Source organism: Lithobates pipiens, unplaced genomic scaffold (genome assembly GCF_037356315.1).
Source record: "Lithobates pipiens isolate NorthernLeopardFrog02 unplaced genomic scaffold, aLitPip1_a1.2 Scaffold_18, whole genome shotgun sequence".
NCBI classification, from domain to species: Eukaryota; Metazoa; Chordata; class Amphibia; order Anura; family Ranidae; genus Lithobates; species Lithobates pipiens.
The window spans coordinates 347,531,648-347,558,165 of record NW_027507758.1 but is presented as its reverse complement, the minus strand read 5'-3'; the positions used below and the strand labels follow the sequence as shown (position 1 = coordinate 347,558,165).

Sequence of the window (26,518 nt, the reverse complement as noted above, 5' to 3'; positions counted from 1 at the left end):
GTGTACGCTAACTTTCCTACAGACTAAATATATAAACTGATGTGGGTTATTTTCATCAGACATGTAACTGAATACATTTTGGCCTACATTTATGAACAGTTATTTGCAAAATGTATAACCCATGAAGACAAACTTCTCTGAAATTTTTGAAAAAAATAATTTTTTGGGGGGTTATTTAGCAACATAAAAACCCAGTGGTGATTTAAAAAGAAAGCTCTATTTGTGTGAACAAATTTATAAACATTTAGTTTGGGTACAATGTTTCATGACCGCGCAATTGTCATTCAAATTGTGACAGCGCTGAAAGTTGGCCTGGGCAAGAAGAGGGTAAAAGTACCCTGTATTGAAGTGGTTAATCAAATTTATAAAAGTAGGCTTCAACAAACACAAAAAGTTGGTTCGATCTGTTTTGGTCAGTTGACCCTTTTTTTTTTTTTTTTTTTTTTTTTTTTTTTCGTGAATAGTTTAGTGTTTTTATGACTAATTGTTGCCCATCCATCAAATTAATGCTTAAGACTGCTCCACAGTATAAGAATCTGTTCCTGTTTTCTGTATTTTACCATCAAACATAAAAGGACTTTTCTTTTTCATACATCATGGGACACAGAGTCAGACTAATATTCATTACCTGCTGAGTTTATACTTCATCATTCGGTGAATGGACACTGGTAGACCAAAGGTCTTCAGACTGGAAGTATAACCCCACCCCTACAGGAAGTACTTTTAGTTTTTTACCAGGTCTCTAGTCCCTCAAACGGTTCCAAAAATGAATCAATGGATTGACCGATCGGATCCATTTGGCAAAGGCTTATATGCTTAGATAAATGGTACCTGAGCCTTGCAAAGAAGACTCAAGATCCTGCAAGGTTTTGCCTGTAATGTGGCCTCCGGGCGCTGGTCACTACAGCGCTAAAGCATTTCCTTCAGGGTGCTGTATAGGTCCAAGGGAGTGGACCCTAAACATGAAAGGGTACCCAGTCCCTGAAGAACCAAGTGACAGGAACGCACCGTGATTGAAGATTGGGCCCTTAGTTCCTAAGTGGCCCTGCGCCTGGACAGGTAAGGGAAACCCCTTTGTTTTATTATTGTGGGGTGTCCCAGTGATTGCAACAATCAGTCAAGCTAGCTAAAGGCTGAACATCTGTGTGCGGTGACTATACGGGGGAGTTCTGGGCTAGCTGTGGGTGTTTGCAAAGTGTACTTTTTTGCTTGTGTCTGGTTGTTTTTTAACTGTATGATGGCGCACTACGGTGTTCCATTACGCCTTGGTTCGCCATGGCGCACATGCATTCGCAAGAGCGCCTCCGGGCTCAGCAGTTTGGCGGCCATGGTGCACGTGGATTTGCTGCACATGCGCTGTAGCCTTTATCTGGGCGCATGAAGATTTGCGTCATACCAAAATAGTCACGCCCACTCGCCAGGACCGCAAACATACGCACGCATAGAACGGTCCGTTAAGCTGTGTATGCCAAGCATGTGGGGCTTCCAGAAGGCAGCTGTGGGACACAGAGCAGGCTCTGAACAGACACTTGCAGTGGTTCATTTCTGCTTATCCGGGTCACGTGAGTCAACAGGTGTTGCTTGGCAGGCTAAAGGTGTTTAGCAGGAGTCTTGCATAGGGGCTTGGTGAGCCCTATTATAGGGTCTCCCTTTTTGAGGTGTTTTAACTACACCCAAGTACTCTATTTGCAGCTTTGAATGTCTTCCAAAAAGAGGAGTGGGACTAACACCACAGGGACATAGGCATATCCCTAGTGTTGTATTCCCTGAAAGACCAGAGGCTCCCGGGCAATCGAAGCCACTGCGTCTATCTGACATTGTGCCTACAGTCAATGTTGCTGCTTCACCCTTTATCACTAAGGATAAAGTGTCCTCCGCCCTAGTCAGGTTGGAGGACAGGATTGCCGGCATGTTTGCCTCCATCCCACAGGGTGGCAGAAAGCGTGACAGACCCCCCTCCCCGGAATCTCCTTGTCTGGAGCAGGAGTGGGATGAGTATGGGGAAGAACTTAAAGCTCAGGATTCAGTGTAGTGCCTGGCAGATGAGTCTGCTTCTGAGCAATCTGCACAAGAAGCTATCCACTCGATGTCTGCCTTTCAGTCGCAGAGTTTTTTTATCCCGACTCTGACTGAAATGGTTCGTTCGGCCTTTAAGCTGCCTCTTGCAGAGGTGACAGCCCCCTGGTCCTCTTTGAGATCTGAGGCCTTTTCAGGTCGCACAGACTTTCCCGCTACACCCTCTGTTGGAACAGGCGGTGTATGCTGATTGGGAACATCTTGCTAGGACTCTATTGCCTCCTAAAAGGTTTTCCCTTTTATATCTCATGGATGAAAAGTTCGTTAAAAATTTGAGTATGCAAGCCGTAGATGCAGCAGTCTTCCATAAACTAGAACTTGACTTGTCCAGTAGATAACGTACAGGGATTGAAAGACCCCGTTGAAAAGAAATTGGCGTTATTTTTAAAGGCTTCCTTTTATTTGGCCAGTTCAGCTATTCAGCCAGCTGTTGCAGCAATTGGTATTTGCCAGTCCGTAAAGGATCAAGTCAAACGACCGGATAGGCCTAACCAGGAGGATGATCTGCCTGAAAGTAAGAGATATTCCTCAAGCGCTGTGTTTCGCTGTTGATACTTTAAATTATTCAATACAGCAGATTTCTCGTCTGGCTCTCTTGTCTGTACATATGCGCAGACTTTTATGGCTTAAGAACTGGTCAGCCGAGCTTCCTTGTAAAAATTTATTGGCAGGTTTCCCATTTCATGGGGAATGTTTATTCGGTGAGCGCTTGGACAAATATATACAAAAAATTTCCAGGGGGAAGAGTTCTCTACTTCCTGTGAATAAAAGCACCAAACGTCCCTTGTTTAAAAACCCAGGTAGTGCTTCCTCAAATGTCTGTGTCAGGGCTGTTCTGCCACCAACAGGGTGCTAGGGCCAGGGGCAAGGCCAGGGCCAGAAAAAGCCCTGAGTCCAAAATTCTTCTAAACCCCAGCACCCACTCGATCGTTTGGGGGGAAGGCTACTGCACTTTGTGGACATGTGGAAAACAACAATTCAGGACAAGCGGGTCACCTCAATTATATCTCACGGTTACTAGCCGGAGTTACGGGGGGTTGCCCCCTCAGAGGTTTCTAAGATCCAGCGTTCCTCAGATCCTCCAAAAAGGAAACTTATTGCTTCAGCCACTACAGTGCCTTGCAAAAGTATTCAACCCCCTTGGCATTGTTCGTTTTGTTGCCTCACAACCTGGAATTAACATGGATTGTTTGAGGAATTGCATCATTTAATTTACAGAACATACCCACAACTTTGCAGATTTTTTTTTTTTTTTTTTATTGTGAAGCAAACAACAAATAGGACAGAAAAAGTCAACGTGCATTACTATTCACCCCCCCCAAAGTCAATACTTTGTAGAGCCACCTTTTGCGGCCATCACAGATCCAAGTTGCTTTGGATGAGTCTCTATGAGCTTGCCACATCTTAATACTGTGATTTTTGCCCATTCCTCCTTGAAAACTACTCCAGCTCCTTCAAGTTGGAAGGTTTGCGCTTGTGAACAGAAATCTTTAAGTCTGACCACATAATTTCTATTGGATTGGGGTCTGTGCTTTGACTAGGCCATTCCAACACATTTACATGTTTCCCCTTAAAGCGGGAGTCCACCGTTTTTTTTTTTTTGTTTTTTTTTTTAAAGCCAGCAGCTACAAATACTGCAGCTGCTGACTTTTAAAATAATGACTCTTACCCGCCCAGCGCGCCCGCGATGTCGGCACCCGAAGCCGATCTCTCGGGTGCTGCCGCCACCATCTTGGGTATGGGAATCAGGAAGTGGAGCCTTTTCGGCTTCATTTCCCGGTTCCCTACTGCACATGCGCGAGTCGCGCTGCGCAATAAGGATGGTCCCCGCTGTCTCTGGGATCCGTGTGTTTCCCAGCAGGCAGCGGGGGACCTTCGGAAAGGGGCGTAGATTCTGTGGAAAGGGGCGTACCTTCTGCAGAATCTATGCCGGAAGTGGGTGCAGATACCTCCCCCCTGAAAGGTGCCAATTGTGGCGCCGGAGGGGGGGAGGGTTCCAATGAGTGGAAGGTCCACGCAAGTGTTGCTTTAGCAGTGTGTTTGGGGTCATTGTCCTGCTGGAAAGAGAACCTTCGTCCTAGCCTCAAATCACACACAGCGTGGTACTGGTTTTGCTCAAGAATATCCTTGTATTTATTACCATCCATCTTTCCCTCAACTCTGACCAGTTTCCCAGTCCCAACTGCTGAAAAACATCCCCACAGCATGATGGTGTTCTTTGGGTGATGTGATGTGTTGGGTTTGTGCCAGACATAGCGTTTTATCTGGTGGCCAAAAAGTTCAATATTGGTCTCATCAGACCAGAGCACCTTCTTCCATACATTTTAAGAGTCTCCCACATGCCTTTTTTTGCACACTCAAAATGTGCCATTTTGTGTTTTGCTGAAAGTAATGTCTTTCTTCTGGCCACTGTGCCATAAAGCCCAACTCTACAGATACTACAGTCTCTGCTGTGGAACTCTGCAGCTCCTCCCAGGTTACTTTAGGTCTCTGTGCTGCCTCTCTGATTAGTTATGATAGATTTGATGGTGCTCCTAGGCATCATCAAAGATTTGGATATTTTTTTTTATAACCTAACCCTGACTTTTACTTCTCAATAAGTGTCCTTGTTTGGAGAGTTCCTTGGTCTTCGTGGCAGTGTTTGGTTAGTGGTGCCTCTTGCATAGGTGTTGCAGCCTCTGGGGCCTTTAAAAAAGGTGTGTATATGTAATGACAGACCTTGTGACATTTAGATTGCACACACAGGTGGACATTTCACCAATTATGTGACTTCTGAAGGTAATTGGTTGCTCCAGAGCTTTTTATGGGCTTCATAACAAAGGGAGTGAATTCATACGCTCATGCGAATTATCCGTTTTTTTTTATATCTGAAAAATAGTTTTATGTATATATTTTTATAATTTTACTTCACCAACTTGGACTATTGTGTTTTGATCCATCACATATAATTCAAATAAAAAAAAAAATTGAACTAAAGGCTTTAATGTAACAAAAATAGGTAAAAGCCAAGGGGGTGAATACTTTTGCAAGGCACTGTACATCATCCAGTGCATCAAGCAATGATTGTAGAGGTTCCGGTATCCAAAAGGGGCACAGGATTTTACTCAAACCTTTTTACGGTTCAGAAACCAAACTGGTCCCTGAACAAGCAAGTATCTATTCAACATCATCAGAGGTTCCTACGTTTTGCAGTATTGGAACATCCTTTTCAGTTTGTGGCTCTACCCTTCGGGCTTGCTACAGCTCCCCGGGTGTTCACAAAGGTCCTAGCACCAGTACTGGGTCTTTTAAAGGCCCAAGGGATCCTGGTGCTCGGGTATCTGGATGACCTTCTGCTCAGAGATCATTCAGTACAGGCTCTAGAACAGAGCATAATATACACAGTGAGGTATTTGAAAAGCTTAGGCTGGATCATAAATACCGAAAAGTCAGCCTTGAGATCAGCTCAAAGTCTAAAATATTTAGGTCTGATTCTAAACACGGTCCAAGCAAGAGTATTCTTGCCACCTGTAAGGATCTATGCCCTGAAGGATCAGGTGCGTCAGATAACCCTCTATTCGGCTCTGTATGAGTCTTCTTTGGAGGATGCTATCCTCCAAGGCCCAGTTCCACCCCAGGCCTTTACAACAAGACATCTTGTTGGCTTGGAACAGAGGAAGAAAAGCCCTGGATTATCCATTGTGCTCATCTCCTCAGGCATGCTTAAGCCTAAACTGGTGGTTAAAGGATCAGAACCTGCGAAAGGGAAAATCCTTTCTCCCGGTACACTGGAGAGTACTGGCTACAGATGTCAGTCTCTCAGGCTGGGGAGTGAACCTATACGGGATCACAGTAGATAAAGGAGAAAAAGGAGAGAAAGGGGCGCCTCTGGGTGCAGATTTTTTTAAAAGGTTTTATTTTTCAGTGTAAAAAACATAAAATTTTGCACTCACATTTAGTAGGCAAAAAGTAAGCATTAAACACCAGGGGTCATCTGGTATATCTGATTTTTGGGACGTCAGCCAGTGGTCCGGTCCACATCTGTCATCTCATCGCGTTGTTCCTGTTCCTCTCACATGCTGTCCACTGCAGGTGTTTTGTATGAAGCAGCCGGCTTGTGGTGGACACGAGATGTGCGGTCTTCAAAACGAGGCTTGGGAGGCAGAGACGACCAGGGAGCGGGGCTGTGACGTCAGCGGGTATGCGACGCGTTTCTTGAGCGTGCGGGTCGAGATTGTCGGACGACCGCGCTCTTTCATCAGGCAGAATCAGACAGTCTGATTCTGCCTGAGGAAAGAGCGCGGTCGTCCGACAATCTCGACCCGCACGCTCAAGAAACGCGTCGCATACCCGCTGACGTCACAGCCCCGCGCCCTGGTCGTCTCTGCCTCCCAAGCCTCGTTTTGAAGACCGCACATCTCGTGTCCACCACAAGCCGGCTGCTTCATACAAAACACCTGCAGTGGACAGCATGTGAGAGGAACAGGAACAACGCGATGAGATGACAGATGTGGACCGGACCACTGGCTGACGTCCCAAAAATCAGATATACCAGATGACCCCTGGTGTTTAATGCTTACTTTTTGCCTACTAAATGTGAGTGCAAAATTTTATGTTTTTTACACTGAAAAATAAAACCTTTTAAAAAAATCTGCACCCAGAGGCGCCCCTTTCTCTCCTTTTTCTCCTTTATCTACAGCAATCCAGGAGCTCAAGTTTCAGCTCTTTTAAGGTGGCAGCCCTGCATGCGGATCCATCCCCCCCCTCCCCATCCCTTTTCCCCTCCCCCTCCATGAACTAAAGAACATTTATTCCCTCCTTTTTTTGGTCTGGACAAAGTAGTGCATTCCCTGCACTCACCATATGTAACCTTATAGACTCCTTTTTTTCAAGTGGGAACCTAATATCTTTGATTTGCGCCAAATACTTGTCTTATGTCTATACGGGATCACAGCCTAGGGGAAATGGTCAGGGACAGAGCAGACCCTGCCCATCAACATCCTAGAATTACGGGCAGTACATCTGGCCCTACGATACTGGACGGAGAAGCTTCAGGACTGCCCCATCAGGGTTCAGTCCGACAAAGCCACGGTAGTGGCCTATATAAACCACCAAGGCGGTACCAGGAGTTCAGCTCTGAAGGTGAACTACATACTAGCCTGAGCAGAGGGACATGTGCCAATAATATCGGCAGACCATATCCCGGGAGTAGAGAACTGTAAGGCAGATTATCTCAGCCGCCAGCAGATCTGCCCGGGGGAATGGTCCCTACAGCCAGAGGTGTTCCAGGAAATTTGCCAACATTTGGAATGGCCAGAGGTCGACCTACCATCCAGGTTCAACAACAAGCTACAGCAGTTTGTGTCTCGAACAAGCGATCCTCTGGCAATTGGAGCAGATGCTCTGATAGTTCAGTGGAGCCAGTACTCCCTGGTGTATTATTATTATTGTTGTTATACAGGAATTATATAGCGCCAACAGTTTACGCAGAGCTTTACAATATGAAGGAGACCAATACAGTTATAATACAATAAAATGCAAGAGGATTAAGAGGGCCACGCTCAGAAGAGCTTACAATCTAATAGGGTGGGGCAGCTGGTACAAAATGTTGTAACTGGGGAATGAGCTGATGGAAGTGGTAGAAGATTAGTTGGAGACGTGATAGGTTTTTCTGAAGAGATGAGTTTTCAGGGATCGCCTAAAGGTAGCAATAATAGGGGATAGACGGACTGGTGAAAGTAGCAAGTTCCAGAGGATGGGAGAGGCTCTGGAGAGGAGCATAGGAGGAGGAGACAATTATGCTTTCCCTCCAATCCCTCCTTCCACATTTGTTGCACAGGATTCCGAGAGAGGAGATTCCAGTCATTCTGGTGGCACAAGCCTGGCCTAGAAGGCCCTGGTTCCCGGAGATTGTGAGACTGACAATAGACGGGCCGTGGACGATTTCATGTCATCCCGATTTACTGTCTCAAGGCTCTATATTCCACCCCAATTTACAGTCTCTAAATTTGACGGCATGGCTGTTGAAACCAGGGTGTTAAAGGAACGTGGCATCTTGGGACCCCAGTTGTGTCTACTCTAGTAAATGCTAGAAAAGCTATCACTAGGAAGATTTATCCTAACTTTTGGAAGACTTGTATTGCTTGGTGTGAAGCCAGAAAATGGCATCCTCGGAAATATGTGATTGATTGGGAGAATTCTCTTGTCTACAGTCAACTGTGGAAATCAAATTGGCTTTGAGTACAATCAGAGGTCAGGTTTTAGCCCTATCAGTATTCTTCCAAAGGCCTTTAGCCTTCCATTCACTGATCCAAACCTTTATGCAAGGGGCAACTCGCTTGCTTCGCCTCATTAGATGACCTATGTGTCCTCGGGACTTGAACTTGGTGCTGTCTGTGTTGCAGAGACAACCATTTGAACCTATTGAGGAAATTCCATTAGACTTGCTGTCACGCAAGCTAGCATTCCTGATGGCTATCACCTCGGCTAGAAAGGTGTTGGAATTGGCGGCCCTTTCATGCAGGGAACCGTATTTGATCCTTCACCATGACAATCGTGTTATGACCTGTTCCATCCTTTTTGCCAAAAGTGGTGCCAGCCTTTCATTTAAATCTGGACACTATTTTGCCTTTTTTTCTCTGAGCCTCATTTGGCGGAAAAAGACGATTGCATTCTTTGGCCGTTGTCCGGGCAGTCAAGGTTTATTTGTCCAGATCTGCAGAAATCCGAGGATCAGACTCTTTAGGGTGAGAGCTCATTCTACTAGGGGTATAGGAACCTCCTGTGCTTTTCGCCATCAGGTATCTGTGGCTCAGTTTTGTATGGCTGCTACCTGGTCTTCAGTGCTTACGTTCACAAAATATTATCAAGTGGATGTTAGAGCAGCAGAGGATTCGGTTTTCGTACTGCGGACTGTTATACAAGTTCTGATGGCTATTGTGTGTCAGGGTGTCTCCCTTAAGGCTATTGCTCTGGGACGTCCCAGCAGGTAATGAATATTAGCCTGACTCTGTGTCCCATGATGTATGAAAAAGTAAATAGGATTTTTACATCATACTTACCTGTAAAATTCCTTTCTTTGAATACATCATGGGACACAGAGATCCCTCCCCTCTGTTTTGAAGCATTAGTGCTTGCTACAAAACTGAAGTACTTCCTGTTTGGGAGGGGTTATTTAGGGGATCACTTCCTGTCCGTTCAGCTAATGATGAAGTATAACCCAACAGGTTATGAATATTAGCTTGACTCTGAGTCCCATGATGTATGAAAAAGAAAAGGATTTTACAGGTAAGTATGACATAAAAATCGCAATGGGTCGACCGCGACAAGCCCCATTCTGGACTGGGGCAGCCGGCGAGATTGAGTCTTGCAGGGACGCATATGACCGGGCTACTGCTGTCTGGATCATGTCGCCATTGCTGTCAGCCACTCCGTCTCAGCCGGAGGTGGATCTGTCTGTGGAAAGGGAGCATTACCTGCGCACTTCGCTGGATCGGTTACTAAGGGGCCCCCCGCCTCTCCTTTCCTGGAGAGGTGGGGGGCGTGGGTACTCCCTGGGGTGGTCGGTCCCTCCGGGGATCTCCTCCACCCCCCCCCCCCCCCCCCCCCCCCAGGCGAGGAGGATCTATCTGGGAGCCTTACCTGTGCACTTTGCTGGAGCGGTAAGTAAGGGGTCCCCCACCTCTCCTTCACTGAAGAGGTGGGCGGGCGCGGGTACTCCCTGAGGTAGTCGGTCCCTCCGGGGTTCTCCTCCACTCTTTCCCAGGTGAGGTCCAGGCTTCTGGCCTAGGGACTTTTTGGGACACATGGCCCTTGTTTTCCACCTTCTGGTTTTAGAATTGGGGGATATCTGGGGTGAAGCCTGTAAGGAGTGTATTTGGGGGTCCTGGGGCTAATTTAGGCCATGGCTTTGCGGCCTACCAGCTGGACCCCCCACCCCCCCCCCCCCACTCGCGGCTGGTGGGCAAAAATTTAGACAACGGCTTTGCGGCCTACCGGCCACAGCTCATGGTCGGCCTGTTCCCCTCGCGGGCTGCATGCTCGTGGCAGCTGTACAGAAATTTGGGCCGCGGCTTTTGAGAGGGGCCCTCGGGTCTGTGCCGCCTGTTTGGGGCCCCCGGGTCTGTCATCCTTGTGAGGGGACACGGTTCTGTGGACGGAGGGGCCTCGGTCGAGGTGCGCTTGTTTTCGCACTTATTGTATCTGTGCGGGAACCTTTTTAAGATGGTGCGGCGGCGGAGGGCTGGTATGCCTTTGGATAAACGGTTTTGCGCAGCAAACTCGTTCCCTTCTCCCTTTTATTCAGACTAATTTGTCCATGAGGACTGGCAGTGTCCAAAGTGTCTTTGGTGTTTCCAAGAACAATTGCTGTAAGGTACCCCTGTGGGGAGTCCCCCCTCCAGTAGTGGACCCTCCTATCTCTAGGCTGCTGAAGGCAACCATGGTTCCAATAGAGGATTCTCTGGTTTCTAAAGGCCAGCGGGCATACTTGGAGGGGGAGCAGAGTCCCCCTGTCTTTGCTGCATTGGTGGACCTGTTGGTCCAGGTGCTACAGTTGACCGCTAGGTCGCTTGGCCGCAGTTACCCTGGTTGCTGAGCTCTCTGTTTCCTCAGTGGTGCTGAGACATGTATTTTGGGGGGTGACTCTGAATGGTAGCATGTCGCGTCTTGATCTGGTCCGGTTACTAGATAGTTTTCCAGCTGTGTTCCTCCAAGGAAGTTTTTGCTTCCAAGGGCGTTTGCCGCCAGACTGCTGGCTGTTCTCTGTAGGAGACTGCAAGCCCTATTGCTGTAGGGTGTGATGTTCCCGTGCTAAGAACGGTTTCAGGGGTTTTATTCAAACCTATTCAGTCTACAGGATGGATGGCATGGTACATGCCTTATGAGGGTACAGTAGTTCGGGATGGAATCTGTCCGCACAGCAATGGCACTCCTTCGTCTTGGGGACTTTCTGACTTCTAGCGACATCACGAATGTTACTTGCGCGTTCTGTTGTGTGCCCATCTCCAGCACTTCCTCTTTATGCTGTGGGTGCGGAGCATTATGAGCGTGTGGTTTTGCCCCTTTGGGTCTGTCCACCGCTCCTCTGGTGTTCGCGAGGTGTTGACCCTTGATTTGGCGCAGTTACGTCGGTGGGGGTTTGCAACACTGGGCTTCCTGGGCGATCTTCTCCGACTCCCCGACTACTCCAAGGAGCACCATAATTCTTATACAGATGTTGGCTGTTTTCAGTTGGAGTCTATACTATCAGATGTCTGCTTGGCCCTGCCGGATCGTTGGATTATCTGAGCCTGACCTGGGCTTCAGCTCTGGCCAGAGTGCTGTCCAGCCAATACTCCAGAAATTGCATGCTGCGTTTTTTGTTTTTTTTTCATTTACTGTTCGTTAGGTGGGCTCCTCTGCGGTTCTGCATGTGGGTGTTGAGTCCGATGTTACCGTATTTATCGGCGTATAACACGCACCCCAAGTTTAGGAGGGAAGTTTAAGAAAAAAAACTTACATTTAAATGGCCATCAATGCAGCCTTGCCAGTCTCTTTACAGCATTGTTCAGCCGCTGATTATTTAAAATTGGCGCCGATCTCCACTGAATGTGAGTGGTGATGAGCTAGCGCTGGTGACAGAAAGCAGAGTGTACTCGGCTATACTCGGCTCTGCTCACAGTCAGGGGCGGGACTGCGAGAGGAGCCGAGTCTACGCAAATACACATGGTTTTCTGTATGTCGGCAGCGCTCGCTCATGTCCGAGCGGGGATCGGCGTATAACACGCACCCATGATTTTCCCCTGACTTTAAGGGGAAAAAAGTGTTATACACTCATAAATACGGTATTTTTTTTTTATTTTTTTTATTTTTTGAGGAGATTCGATTTGCATAGTGCCATATAAGCTCCCTTAGGGGAGATCCTGGCATAATGGGACAAATACCCAGAACAGACTAGTTCTGGATCATGAACAGCAACAGCGCTGGCTTATGACCTTTACCAGGGCAGGCCAAGATAAGCTGCTGGCAGCCCTGGCTATTGCTAGTATCCTCCGGTTGGCAAAGCATCTTGTCCCGTCTTTTTCTGGCATAAGCTTTCCAGGAGTAGAATACTGTAAAACGGATACCTCAGTTGGTTGGAGCTGGGACGCGTTTCATCGTATTGGTCTCCGCTGGGGCACGCCTGAGGTAGATCTGTTTTACATTTTGGCTCAACAGGATGGTACCAAGGTTTCTGGCAAGGTCGCGGGATCTTTTGGCGGTTCTAGTGATTCAGAGGTGACAGTGTTAATGTAGGCTGTGGAAGGCTGGAGATGAAGGGGTTCTTATGTATAAGAAAAGTGAAGGGTTGATATTCAGGTCCCATAATACAGGCTAGAGATCAAATGTATAAGGGGGGTGGGGGGAGGTTTAAAAAAAAGATCTGCTGCTGATGTATACCTGCGACTAATGAATGACTCATTCCTCATGTCTCCCCTTTCTCCATTGTGATTCATTTTGCACACTGTGAACTGAGCAGTCTGAGAACTGGCCACCTGAGGATGATTTCTGCAGTGCCATTTACAGTGCCTTGCAAACGTATTCACCCCCCTAGGGGTGAATATATTATTATATCTCGTGGTTACAAGCTGGAGTTACGGAGGGTGCACTCTCTGAGGTTTCTAAGATTCAGCTTTCCCTCGGATTCTCCACAAAAGAAACTTATTGCTTCAGGCACTACAGTGCTACAGTACTACAGTGCCTTGCAAAAGTATTCACCCCCCTTGGCATTTTTGTTTTGTTGCCTCACAACCTGGAAGTATCATGGATTGTTTGAGGATTTGCATCTTTTAATTTACAGAACATGTCCACAACTTAAATTATTATTTTTTTTAGTGTGAAGCAAACCACAAAAAGGACAGGGGGCGTGGCTTGATGTTGGAGAGAGCGGTCGCATAGTCTCACAGCTTCGGCTACCAACTACCATCACCTTTTATCCTGGGTCCTATCTCCTTGCCAGTGGCACTGATCTGTCACTGTGGGCATCTAGCAGGCTGGCCGACATGGTGAAATACAGGCTGCCTTGGCCCCCATCCGCAGCGGAACTGCCGCGATTCCGGAGACAAGATGGCGCCGAGACACATGCGGAGCACACAGGTGCGCTGCAGGTCTCCTCTGCCGACCAGAGCAGACCCTCTACTGTCACCAAACTCCCAGCATGTTAATCGGAGCATTCAGGTTGTGGTTCCCCCCCCCCCTGCTGAGCCTACATTGTCCACCATTATGCTGGCTATTCAAGACTCAAAGGCCTCCCTCTCCACACAGATGGCTTCTATCCGCATGGACTTTTCACTATGAAAACAAGATGTCCAGAATCTCCGGGGCAGAACCGGAGACGCAGAGGAACATATTGGTACTCTGGAGGACACTAAATCCCCTGGCAGTCAACATGCAGAATACTACTAGTGAGATGGCGGCACTCCGTGCCAAAATCGATGATTTGGAAAATCATTCTCGCAGGAACAATCTTAGATTTGTGGGGTTCCCAGAGCACTCTGAGGGCCCTCAGCCTGAAAAATTCCTTTACTCCTGGCTGCAAGACATTCTCCCATGCGCGCACCACACACCGTACCCCCCCCCCCCTGAGAGAGCCCCACCACTCTATCATTGCACGCATCCTTCCAGGATAGAGTCGATATTCTGCGTCTTGCAGTTTGAAAAAGGCCCGCTTAAATACAACGGTAACACTAGATCTGTCTATCCTGACTTTTCTGCTGAAGTTCAACGCCAACGCATCTTCTTCTCAGCAGTAAAAACCCACCTGTTTACAGAAGGTCTGTCCTATGCCATGCTCTTTCCTGCCAAACTGCGGATTATCCACGATGGTAAGGCTCATTTCTATACCAGCCCTAAGGAGGCCATGGCATGGCTGAATGACAACTATAGCATTGCTCGCAGGCAGAGAAGGAACTGACAATGTCACTGAGCCGAGGATTCACCTAATGACTGCCTTAATACCGGACCTCCTGTGCATCCCTAAGGCCGCGTACACACGCGGGGACTGTCTGCCGAAACTAAGTTCGTCAAACAGTCCGCTCAAACTTTTAAATGAACGAACACGCCCACACACGGCACTTTTTGAGCGGACAAATACGGCAAACTTTGTTCGTCGTACTAAGTCCGCGCAACTTTTGAAATGAACGGACTCGCCCACACACGAGGCAACAGTCCGTTCATTTCGAGCGCGTGTGCAGGTAGGCGGTGTCACATGGTATATGTCACATGGGTTGATGTCACATGGGGACTATGACATCGTAAGGGGGCGGGGGCACCATGTGACCAACCCATGTGACATATACCATGTGACACTGCCCCATTGTCACTATATAAGTGGCCGCACAGCGCGGCTCTGGCATTCCGGACGGAGAGAGCGACGTGTCAACATCACCTGGAGAAGAAGAAGAAGAAGAACGGAAGGCGACCGGAAGGCGACAGCGGCGACAGAAGGCCGGGCCACCGCCTCTAAAAGAGCTATAAGAAGGCGCGGTGGCCCGGCAGAAGAACGGAAGGCGGCGGCGACAGAAGACCGGTCTTCTCGCCGGACTCCTCCGCTATCTTCTTGTAGCTCTTTTGCTAGCGGAGGAGTCCGGCTTTCTTCCTCCCCGCCGCCGGCCTCTTCTCCCGACTTCGGGGGTCTTGTCCCCCTCTTCGGTTCTTCTGCCGGGCCACCGCGCCTTCTTATAGCTCTTTTGCAGGCGGTGGCCCGGCAGAAGAACCGAAGAGGGGGACAAGACCCCCGAAGTCGGGAGAAGAGGCCGGCGGCGGGGAGGAAGAAAGCCGGACTCCTCCGCTAGCAAAAGAGCTACAAGAAGATAGCGGAGGAGTCCGGCGAGAAGACCCCCGAAGACGGAAGACCCCCGGAGCTGTGCAATAAAATATTTTATCTCGTGTGTTGTGTTTTTTTTTTGGGTACTTTTACTTTACAGGTGAATGGGTAGGAGTACATTGTACCCCATACTCATTCACATAGGGTGGGGGGCCGGTATCCGGGGGCCCCCTTATTAAAGGGGGCTCCCGAATTCCGATAAGCCCCCCGCCCGCAGACCCCGACAACCAACGGCCAGGGTTGTCGGGAAGAGGCCCTTGTCCTCATCAACATGGGGACAAGGTGCTTTGGGGTGGGGGGGCCGCGCGGCCCCCCCTTCCCCAAGGCACCCCCCATGTTGAGGGCACGCGGCCTGGTACGGCTCGGGAGGGGGGGCGCGCTCGCTCGCCCCCCTTTCCTGGCCGGCCGGGTAGCGTGCTCGGACAAGGGTCTGTTGTGGACTTTGGGGGGACCCCCACGCCGATTTGGGGTTCCCCTTTAAGTCCATACCAGGCGGCGGGGCCCGCGACGTCTCCTTTGCGGGCCCCGCCTACCTGGAGACGTGCTCGAAATGAGCAGACTTTCCTCCGAGCGGGAACAGTTTGCTCATTTCGAAAGTGGCCTACACACGGGCGGACTGTCCGCTCAAACCAAGTTTCAGCGGACAGTTTTTCGGAATTTCCGAAAAACTTTGTTCGTCAAACTGTCCGCTGAAGCCCCACACACGAGCGGACTGTCCGCTGAAACACTGTTCAGCGGACAAAGTTGAGCGAACAGTCCGCCCGTGTGTACGCGGCCTAAGTGTATCCTGTGCCTCTGTGGTAATCTACAACGTCTGATGTATTTTCTTCCTCCTACCACTTTATCCCCTTGGCCAGACTACACGCCTAGCTTGGGGAACAGGTTACTGTGACTTGCCTGTTTGCCCCTCTAGGTTTCTTCCTCTTTTTTTGAACATTATTTCATCACAGGACAGTTTTTTTTTTTTTCTTTTTTGACCCCCACGAGGTCTGTTGGTTTGGGAACCAAGGCTTGCTGTGTTTAGGATGGTCGAGCGGGGAGTGAGGCTAAGGTTTTATGGGATTTTGTTGATGGTTTTTCTTTTTTTCTCCCATTCTGATTTTCTTTTACCCCCCACAACCCTCCCCCCCATTGGGAAAGTTTTTTCTGTTTAATTTTGGCTCACACTCTCCTGATGGCAGATCCACGCACTTTTTTGTTCATGTGCCTGTATGTGCTTCATGGGACACAGCCTTTGGGGTCATTTATGTACTGGTTTTCATGTTTATCCGTGCTTGTTTACTACTGTATAATTTGTTATGGTGAAGCCTCTGAGGATAGTCTCTTGGAACACTAGGGGTCTGAATGAGAGAGGATGAGAGATCCCTGTTTTTTTCGGTGTTGAAAAAGCGTCGCCCCCATATTATTTGCCTCTAGGAGACTCTCCTCACAGGCTCCAAAATAAAGGCTTTAAAACGCCCATGGTTGCCGAACTCCTACCATGCCACCCACACTAATTATTCCAGAGGGGTTTCTATCATATTAGCCAAATCTCTTCCAGCTGAGGTGATAAAGCTTAAAACTGACCCTGATGGGCGATTTATTCTTACTCTACAAATATCCACAGTGACTTTTACTTTGTTGAACATATGTAGCACTTACCCCCGAAGGAGTGGCTGAATTTGATTTGGGCCTGCACTCTGCTAATGAAACCCCCCCGAATTGACTTAGTCCCCTTGACACAGCTGTGGTGAAATACAGTACAATATAATGTAATGCAATATACCTATATTGTTACCCCAGGATTTGCTGGCCTGCTGGGAGAAAACACTCCACACAACTGGATACTTAACCAGATATATTTTACTGTGAATATATTTCAAAGGTGATTACAGTAATTGTGCTGTCACCCCAACATAGGACGACAGTACAATGAATTTCAACATAAACAATTGCAAACAACAGATATATACTTATAGCTGGGAGCTCCCCCTACTTTTAAAACTATGCGTGAGATCTCACTTAAAGTAGTTAGTCTTTGATCTTCTTATCTTTGCTAGCCAAAGTAACTCTTTGTAATCCACAGATTAAAGTAAGTTAGGTTGAGGTAAAGGTGCTCCTGGTGTAGCTTTAGTAACTATGTTAAAAAACGTAGAAACGTCACAGTAGATAGGCCTCAAACCTGCTCAGTGTCGGTTATTCAGCTCCTCCTTTGCGGAACTATAAATCCCAGGTGAGGCCTGTGTAGGAGTCTATCTGCGTGTAAAAGTTAAACTGTGGGTTGTGACCCGCTCACCAACTGGATTGGAACTCCATGTAGTAGCCTGGGTCCGGTGACTGTAGCTTGCTCTTTCGTCAACTGGCTCCGTTCCACTATGCTGGGTGAACCCGATCTTCCAATGCTCAAACGAGTGTCTCTCGATGTCTCCAATCCGGTCACTGTGACTCCTGCACCGTCAGGTCACTCACACAAGCTGTAGACGTTGCTCACAGGCTGGCCACGCGATCCCAAGAGACCTAAAATGGCCGCTCGGGGTCCTTTTATGTCCTACCCAGCATGCACTGCTAGAGAAAGCATTCATGCGTAGGTCATCAAGCCTCCTGGGTAAAAGGGTCAACCTAAACAAAAACAGTCACTTCCTGTATCGTGTTCAACACTTAAGAAAAACCAAAGTTATCACAGTCCACTTCCTGTATATGACCGATAGATGGTGCCAAATACTAAGCCATAGAATTGTCCATAGGCTTACATTGTAGAACATTTACATCACATAAATAGGCGAAAATGTGTCAGCGCTATTCCCCCCCCCCCATTTTCAGTGGAGGTACTCTCCAAATTGTTACTTCAGCTATTAAATAGACCCCCTGCTATATGTGGGAGACTTTAATGCTATCTTGGATCCAGCAATGGACCGCCTGGTGGGTGGGGGTAGGCCCTTCCCCTCCTTTGTGGACTGGGTCCAAGTCCATGGCCTTACAGAAGTGTGGCACTGGAAACACCCGGATGTATGCCACTTCTCCTGTCACTCGGACTCCTTCCACACCATGTTCAGGTTGGATATGGCGTTTTCCCCAGCCAAGATCCTTCCAGTGGTCTTCGCTGTATCATATTTGCCCATGGGGTTTCGGATCATACCCCTCTCTCTGTGGACCTCCCTCCTCCCAGGCTTGGGACCCACTGTTTGGCGCCTGAACCCTTGCTGGCTGGAGGACAAGATGCACAAGGTGGATGAATGGGAAGCATTTAAGACAACATTGAGGGGTACTTTTATGACCATCACGGGGGTTATACACAAAAATAATCAGATGCTCATGGATGAACTTGAAACGGTTATGGTTCATGCAGAGTCTGTTTACGCCTCTAGCCCTGCCTCCAACACACGGGAGGCATGGCTACTGAGCTGCATGGAGTATGAACGCCGTCTGCTAGATCTCGCGCAGAAACGCATGCTACATGTTACTCAAAAATCATTTGAATATGGCAACAAAGCCGGGCGTCTCTTGGCATACCTGACTAGACCTGACCATTCTCCCATTTCCATTCCACATATTAGCACTGCCCAGGGTGCCATCAGTGATAGCAACATAGATGAGGGGTAATATGGCGCACTCTGGGGTTTAGCCCAAAAAAAAATAGGCAGGATAATGGGCATCAGTAATAGGCAAGTACCGATATTTTTGGTCCATAAAATAGTTTTTATCAGAGCTGTACACTAGTGGGCTGCCAGTCTTTAAAGCGAGAAGAAGCTCTAAGAGAACAAAAAACAGGAGAAAGAGACGGCACCCTCTAAGTGCAGCGATTAAGTTAAAACAAATTTATTATGTAGATTAAAAACACTCACATGTAAATAGTGGTGTACAGGCACATCAATAATAAAGGGTTCATCTGTATATCCCTGTGGAGCACAGATCATGGAAGCTGCAGTACAAAGGTGTCGGCGGTACAGTGTATTCCATGGCGATTCAGGATGGTCAGAGCGCGGCCGATTGGTGTAATACCCCTGCTCTTGTTGTATACTGATGCTGCGGCTTCCGGGAACGGGCTGGAATGAGCGGCGCTTCGGAGCATGTGTGCTCCTTCCTCAGGCTCTAGCAGTTGGTTGTGGTAAACTATAAATAGAGGGGAGGGTGGAGTGTGATTGGCGGGCCATGTACGGCGATCATAGGAACTGTCATGCGCAATGATGTAGTGTGGCACTGCGTCTGAGAAGGTAATGGTAGCCGTGGGAACTGGTCATGCGCAATGGCATGGTATAGAACTACATTGGGAAAATAGAGGTGGCCATAGGGACCGGTCATGCGCAATGGTGTGGCATGGGACAGCGTCGGAGGAGGAGACGTGGTCATGGGAACCGGTCAAATGCAGTCAGATGGTATGAGACTGCGTCGGAGGAATGTACTAGTGTGTGTGGGAATCAAAATGTCCCACACACAGGAGGGGAGAATGTATTAGATATATGGAAGTGTGTATATCAAGAAAGTAAAAATTGAAAAAGATGACTGATGATTGCGGAATGTATATGGAAGCGTGGGTGTTAAAGTTGAAGTAAACCCATGGATTTAAACAGTTAAAAAAAAAAAAAGGCATGTCGGGAATGCTAACTGCACATTGGTTGTGCTCTCAGCCAAACTATCAAACCATCCAATGGCTGGTGTCATAACGAATCACATGTGCAGCACCATAGCAGTTGAAGATTGAACGGAGGCAAAGGTGGCAGCTTCCTTGGCTGAAAACGATAGGGGAGTTTACTTCCACTTTAATTATGAGAAGAAGCTGCTGGTAAATGCGGAGGGCGGTAGATAGTATTCTAATGGGTGAAGGGAACGAGGAAAGGGGATGGACTTGAAGGGGAGGGGGGGGGGGGGGGGGTGGGGAGACCTATGTGACAAAAAATATGTTTAGTAGGTCTGGACAAAAAACAAATGATATACATATGAGCACAACCAGATGGTACGTGGATGGGGAATGGACCCATGGTGATTTAGTATAAAGTAGGGTATATAGTATGCTTTAGGTACAGGGGGTTAAGGTAACCAACATATATACACACACGTTTTCATGTATATATATGTTGTTTATGTATATGTATATATATATATATATATATATATATATATATATATATATATATATATATAATATGTTGGTTATCTTAACCCCCTGTACCTAATGGTTTAGAGAGATATGGTTGTGCCCAGCCCCAGCTAACGCCTACTTCTCCACAGAAGGGGCTATTGCATCTTCCCTGGAAACCCTGCATAATGTAATTTATAGAGGCAGAGTCCCTGACCACCCTGGTATCTCTATACTTAACACCTCTTTCATTATTCCGCTATATTGTCACAAAAATATCCAAACATAATTGGCTAAAATCTCCAAATAACCCCCTGTAGTTCAACCCCAATCTTCAGGAATTGTTTTCCCTCCCAGACCCCAATCACTGGTACTCCAAGGGGGTTAAATATTTATGCCACCTGTACAATGCCCAGGGTTTTAAAACCTTCTCCCAACTACGCTTAGACTTTGACCTACCAAGATCGTACCTATTCTACCAGCTCAGGCATGGGAGCCATGACCAGCTTGGCTCCCTGGACGACCCCACTGACTTTTCCCCCATTGGAAAAACTACTCAGACATTCGGACCCCACTAAACTAGTCTCCACTTACTATGCAGCCCTAATGTCTGACTTTAACCCCAGGTTTCATAAAGCACAAGGGAAATGGACATGTCTTTGTTGAACGAAGACTGGGCAGATTTCAGTGATACATATAAAACCTCTGTTATTGCCTCCAGGGACTGCATCATTCAGATTAAGATTTTTCACCAGACCCACCTCACCCCGGCCAGATTGCACAAGATGGGTCTCTTGCCCTCAGCTGCCTGTTTTTGCAGCTGTCGCCAGGAGGCCGACTTTCTACATTGCTTTTGGGAGTGCCCAATGGTCCAGGATTTCTGTGAGGAAGTGGGTGCTTTCACCTCACTGACATGGGGTGGAGTACATTTGGGAGACCTAAAGAATTGCCTATTGGGCATCTTTGGCGATTTGCCCATGCCAAGAGACTGCTTCGCAAACTCCATTTTTATGCCAAAAAATCTATTCTAATATCCTGGAAGGGTGCACAGACCCCTCTGAAATCCTTCTGGATAAAACTTAATGACTCCATCCCACTTTGTAAGCTGACTTTTGAACTCCGGAAAAGGAACAAAACCTTTTACAAAATTTGGGGTAAATGGTTGGCTAGTCGACTAACCCTAGTGCTGATTGTACCACCCTCAGTTGTCCATTGATGTGCTGTGCCCCAAAGATCTCTAATATCTGGTCACACGCACTTGCCCTGACCTAGTAGCATATTTGCACTTTATACCATTATGCCTATGTTATATCTTTTGCACTGATGTCTGTGTAATTTTCTATGATTGAGTATATTGCCTAATGTTGTATACCTCTCTATGATTAGACTATCTGGTACTATTGCTGTTTTTTTTTTGTTTTTTGTTTTTTTTACTTTGTTGTTTTTGTTTTCTATGTTTGTTGGTTTGTCTAAAACCTAATAAAAAATATCTTTAAAAAAAAACAGATGGGACAAGATAACAGAAAAAGTCAATGTGCATAACTATTCACCCCCCTAAAGTCAATACTTTGTACCTTTTGTAGCTATCACAGCTCCAACTCATTTTGAATAAGTCTCTGAGCTTGCCACATCTTACCACTGGGATTTTTTGTTCATTCCTCCTTGCAAAACTGCTCCAGCTTCAAGTTGGATGGTTTGAGCTTGTGAACACCAAACTTTAAGTCTGACCACAGATTTTCTATTGGATTGAGGTCTGGGCTTTGACTAGGCCATTCCAACACATTTAAATGTTTCCCCTTAACCACTCAAGTGTTGCTTTAGCAGTATGTCTGGGGTTATTGTCCTGCTGAAAGGTGACTAGCCTCAAATCAAACAGAGTGGTATAGGTCAAGAATATCCCTGTATTTAGCACCATCCATCTTTCCCTCAACTCTGACCAGTTTCCCAGTCCCAACTGCTGAAAAACATCCCCACAGCATGATGGTGTTCTTTGGGTGATGTGTTGGATTTGTGCCAGGCATAGCGGTTTCTTTGGTGGCTAAAAAGTTCAATTTTTGTCTCATCAGACCAGAGCACCTTCCTCCATACATTTCTTTCTTCTGGCCACGCTGCCATAAAGCCCAACTCTATGGAGTGTATAGCTTATTGTCGTCCTATGTACAGATACTCCAGTCTCTGCTGCTGTCTCGGCAGGTTTGCTATTGTGCCATGTTCTTTCCATTTGGTTATGATAGATTTTATGGTGCTCCTAGGGATCCTCAAAGATTGAAGACTGATGTGGAACTCTGCAGCTCCTCCCTGGTTACTTTAGGTCTCTGTGCTGCCTCTCTAATTGGTTATGATAGATTTGATGCTGCTCCTAGGCATCAAAGATTTGGATATTGTTTTTTATAACCTAACCCTGACTTGTACTTCTCAACAACATTGTCCCTTACTTGTTTGGAGAGTTTCTTGGTCTTCCTGGCAGCGTTTGGTTAGTGGTGCCTCTTGTGCTTAGGGTGTTGCAGGCTGTGGGGCCTTTCAAAAAGGTGTGTATATGCAGGGGCGTAACTAGAAATCACAGGGCCCCAAAGCAAAATGAGGTATGCCCCCCACCCCCACAAAAAATAAATAACTAATGCCATTGAACAACAGACTACCACACCCATGTGACACAGTACCCAGGCAACAGCTTATATTCATTTTGAACAACAAAGTATGCAGTATACTGTATGCAGCCCCTGAAGGGCACACACTGCAGACCTCCATGCCGTCTAACCTTTTTCTGTTCTGTTATATAAAACTAAATGGTCCAACTCACCATAATGCAAAATCAGTGGGATCCCTGAGCGTGTCACTTGCCATCATCGCCTGTCACCAGATGCAGATTGTCACTTGTCACACGTTGCGGAATGTCACCTGCCACATGTTGCGGATTGTCCACTTGCCACGTCCCGGATTGTCACTTGCCACGTTACCTGCCACACATTACGGATAGTCACTTGCCATGTCCTAGATTGTCACTTGCCACACATTATGGATTGACACTTGCCACACATTATGGATTGACACTTGCCACGTCCTGGGTTTTCACTTGCCACACATTACGGATTGACACTTGCCACGTCCCGGGTTGTCACTTAACACACATTACGGAATTTCACTTGCCACGTCATGGATTTTCACTTGCCACGTCACAGATTTTCACTTGCCACAGCACCTGCCACATGTTATGCGTGTCACTTGCCATCATCGCCTGCCACCAGATGCAGATTGTCCCTTGTACACGTTGCGAAATGTCACCTGCCACACATTGCAGATTGTCCACTTGCTACATCCAGGTTGTCACTTTCTACGTCACCTGCCACATATTACGGATTGTCACTTGCCATGTCCCAGGTTGTCACTTGCCACGTCGTTTGCCACACATTATGGATTATTTGCCACATCACGGATTTTCACTTGCCACATCACCTGCCACACATTACAGATTGTCACTTGCCACGTCGCCTGCCACACATTATGGATTGTCACTTGCTCTGTCACTTTCCTGCTGTGTTAGAGTCAGGCAGCAGATTATCAGTCAGGCAGCAGAGAGATAATGTCATCTCTCTGTTTCCTGGCTGCCTGCACAGTGTGGAGGGAACTGCACTACAGGGATACAGGGCGGGTGCTGGGCGGTGAGAGATGTCATCTCTATGCTCCCACCAGTTCCCTGATTGGCCAGCCCGCTCTCACCCACGGACCACCCATTCTCTCACCAGCAGACCGACCGCTCTCATCCGCGAAGCCGCTGAGCCTCCCGCTCTCACCCACGGAGCCGCGGACCGCCCGCTCTCTCACCCACGGAGCCACCCGCTATCGCCAGCAGCGCCTGTCCTCACCGGGCCCCATAGCGCTCGCATATGTTGCTATGGTGGTAGTTCCGCCACTGTGTATATGTAAGGACAGATCATGTGACTCCTAGCACACAGATGGACATCATTTCTCTAATTGTGACTTCTGAAGGTAAGTGGTTGCACCAGAGTTTTTTTATGGGCTTCATAACAAAGGGGGTGAACACATCCCTTGGGCCTCTGTGATTCTGCTTTATCCTTGTTTTCCTCCTACCTATCTCAGCGCACTTTCAGTGTCGCTTACAACTCCATCTCCTCTGCTCCCCTTCCTCTCTGTTGGGGTACCCCAAGGTTCTGTTCTTGGGCCCCTCCTATTCTCTCTCTATACCTCTTCCCTGGGCCAGTTGATAAACTCCCATGGTTTCCAATACCACCTCTATGCCGATGACACCCAGATCTATCTCTCTACTCCTCAACTCACCCCCTCAATCTCCTCACAGATCTCCAACTTACTGAATGACATATCAGTATGGATGTCACACCACTTCCTCAAACTCAATCTTTCTAAAACTGAGCTTATTTGTTATATTTCATGATTCCCCCCCCCCCCCCGTGACCTCACCATTAATATCAACAACACAACCATTGGTCCCTCCACACATGCCAGGATACTGGGTGTAATCCTTGACTCTGACCTCTCCTTCAGCCCCCATATCCAATCACTGGCTAAATCCTGCCGCCTTCACCTCCTCAACATCTTCAGAATTCGACCCTTCCTGACTAATGACACCACAAAGCAACTCGTTCACTCCTTGATTATTTCCCGCCTTGACTACTGCAACTCTCTCCTTAATGGCCTACCCTTAAGCAGGCTATCCCCCCTTCAGTCTATTATGAATGCTGCTTCTAGACTAATACACCTCACTAATCGTTCTGTGACTGCTGCCCCTCTCTGCCAATCCCTTCACTGGCTTCCCCTACCCCACCGTGTAAAATTCAAAATGCTAGCCATAACATACAAGCCCATCCACAACCTCGCCCCCATTTACATCACCAACCTCGCCCCCATCTACATCACCAACCTCGCCCCCATCTACATCACCAACCTCGCCCCCATCTACATCACCAACCTCATCTGCAGATATCGCCCAAATCGTCCCTTCTGCTCCTCTGAGGACCTCCTGCTTTCTAGCTCCCTTGTTACCTCCTCTCATGCTCGCCTTCAAGACTTCTCCAGAGCCTCTCCCATCCTCTGGAACTCCCTGCCCCAGTCTGTCCACTCAGCCCCTACCCTGTCCACCTTTAAGAGTTCCCTGAAAACTCATTTATTCAGGGAAGCCTATCCCACATCCACCTAACTGTCCACGAGCCACCCCCATCAAATCATTCTCTGCAGCCATTACCTTTTGTACCACCACCCCCTCACTTTAGAATGTGTAAGCTCTACGAGCAGGGCCCTCCTATACCATTTGTATTGTACTGTAATTGTGATATCCCCCCATACATCGTAAAGCACTGCGTAAACTGTTGGCGCTATATAAATAGATAACTGATAATTGGCATGTGCGTATTATTATTATTTATTTATGAAAAATAGTTTTATGTATATAATTTTGTTTTACATCTATTGGATGCATTTTTACCTTGTGGATATATCTATCGATGTCGGGCATGCTGTCATAGGCATCATTATGCCACATTACCCTATTAACTTAATTATTACTATTATGTGCAGTCAAATGTGGATACTATATATCATGTTTTTATTGTATTGATGTCTATATATATATTATGAATTTGATTTATTTATAACAAATAGTTTTTTATCGAATAATGATCAAAATAAACAAACATGTTAAAATTATTTTTTACTATCCAAGTGCTTCATTTAAAGTCCCACTCCCCCTTTTTTTGTACGTATTGATTACCGGGATGGAGGTACTTAATTGTGCTTCATTTAAAGTCCCAAAACTCCCCCCTCTTTGCATATATAGTTTTATGTATATATTTTTCTAATTTTACTTCACCAACTTGGACTATTGTGTTCTGATCCATTAAAAAGCCAAGGGGGCAAATACTTTTGCAAGGCATTGTATAAACTGCATTGCAAAAGTAAGCGTCCACCACTTTGCTATTTTCAGATGTACAGCGGTAGATGAGTGGTTAAGAAATATGAAAGACAAATTCAAACCTTTCAACATTTATAGAAAAATATACTGGTAATTGACGACAATCATTATAGTTTCCCTTTATGTGAATCTGTTTATTTTACTTTAGATACAACTCGACCAAAACGAGATTATGAAGTAGATCGGAGAGATTATCACTTTGTTACTTCCCGGGAGCAGATGGAAAAGGATATTCAAGATCACAAGTTTATAGAGGCAGGTCAATACAATAATCACCTGTATGGCACTAGTGTACAGTCTGTGCGAGAAGTGGCAGAAAGGGTACGTTTTTATTTTTTTTGTTTTTTTGCTGTATTTAATGATGGGTGTGTTATCTAGTTTTCTCTCTGAGCTGACCTACTCTTTTTTTTTTTTTTTTTTCCCAGGGAAAGCACTGCATACTCGATGTTTCTGGAAATGCAATTAAAAGATTACAGTTAGCCCAATTATACCCAGTTGCTATTTTCATCAAGCCTAAATCAGTGGAAAATATAATGTAAGTATTGAGTAGACTGGCAATCCATTCCAATATTTATCTGGTTTGCAAAATACACTATGGCTGTAGGTTGGTTGTGTATACTTT

General features: G+C 47.0%; 1 protein-coding gene across 22 annotated transcripts in view; it reads left to right on the top strand.

Annotated features, from left to right (window-relative positions):
- DLG1 (discs large MAGUK scaffold protein 1) overlaps positions 1 to 26,518 on the top strand; it is a 530,809-nt gene that overhangs the window by 479,659 nt on the left and 24,632 nt on the right. For all 22 annotated transcript variants that reach the window (XM_077487456.1, XM_077487444.1, XM_077487440.1 and 19 more), the window contains 2 exons: positions 26,045 to 26,217; positions 26,322 to 26,431. In XM_077487456.1, the coding sequence (XP_077343582.1) occupies positions 26,045 to 26,217; positions 26,322 to 26,431 (283 nt within the window). The remainder of the gene's footprint in view (positions 1 to 26,044; positions 26,218 to 26,321; positions 26,432 to 26,518) is intronic.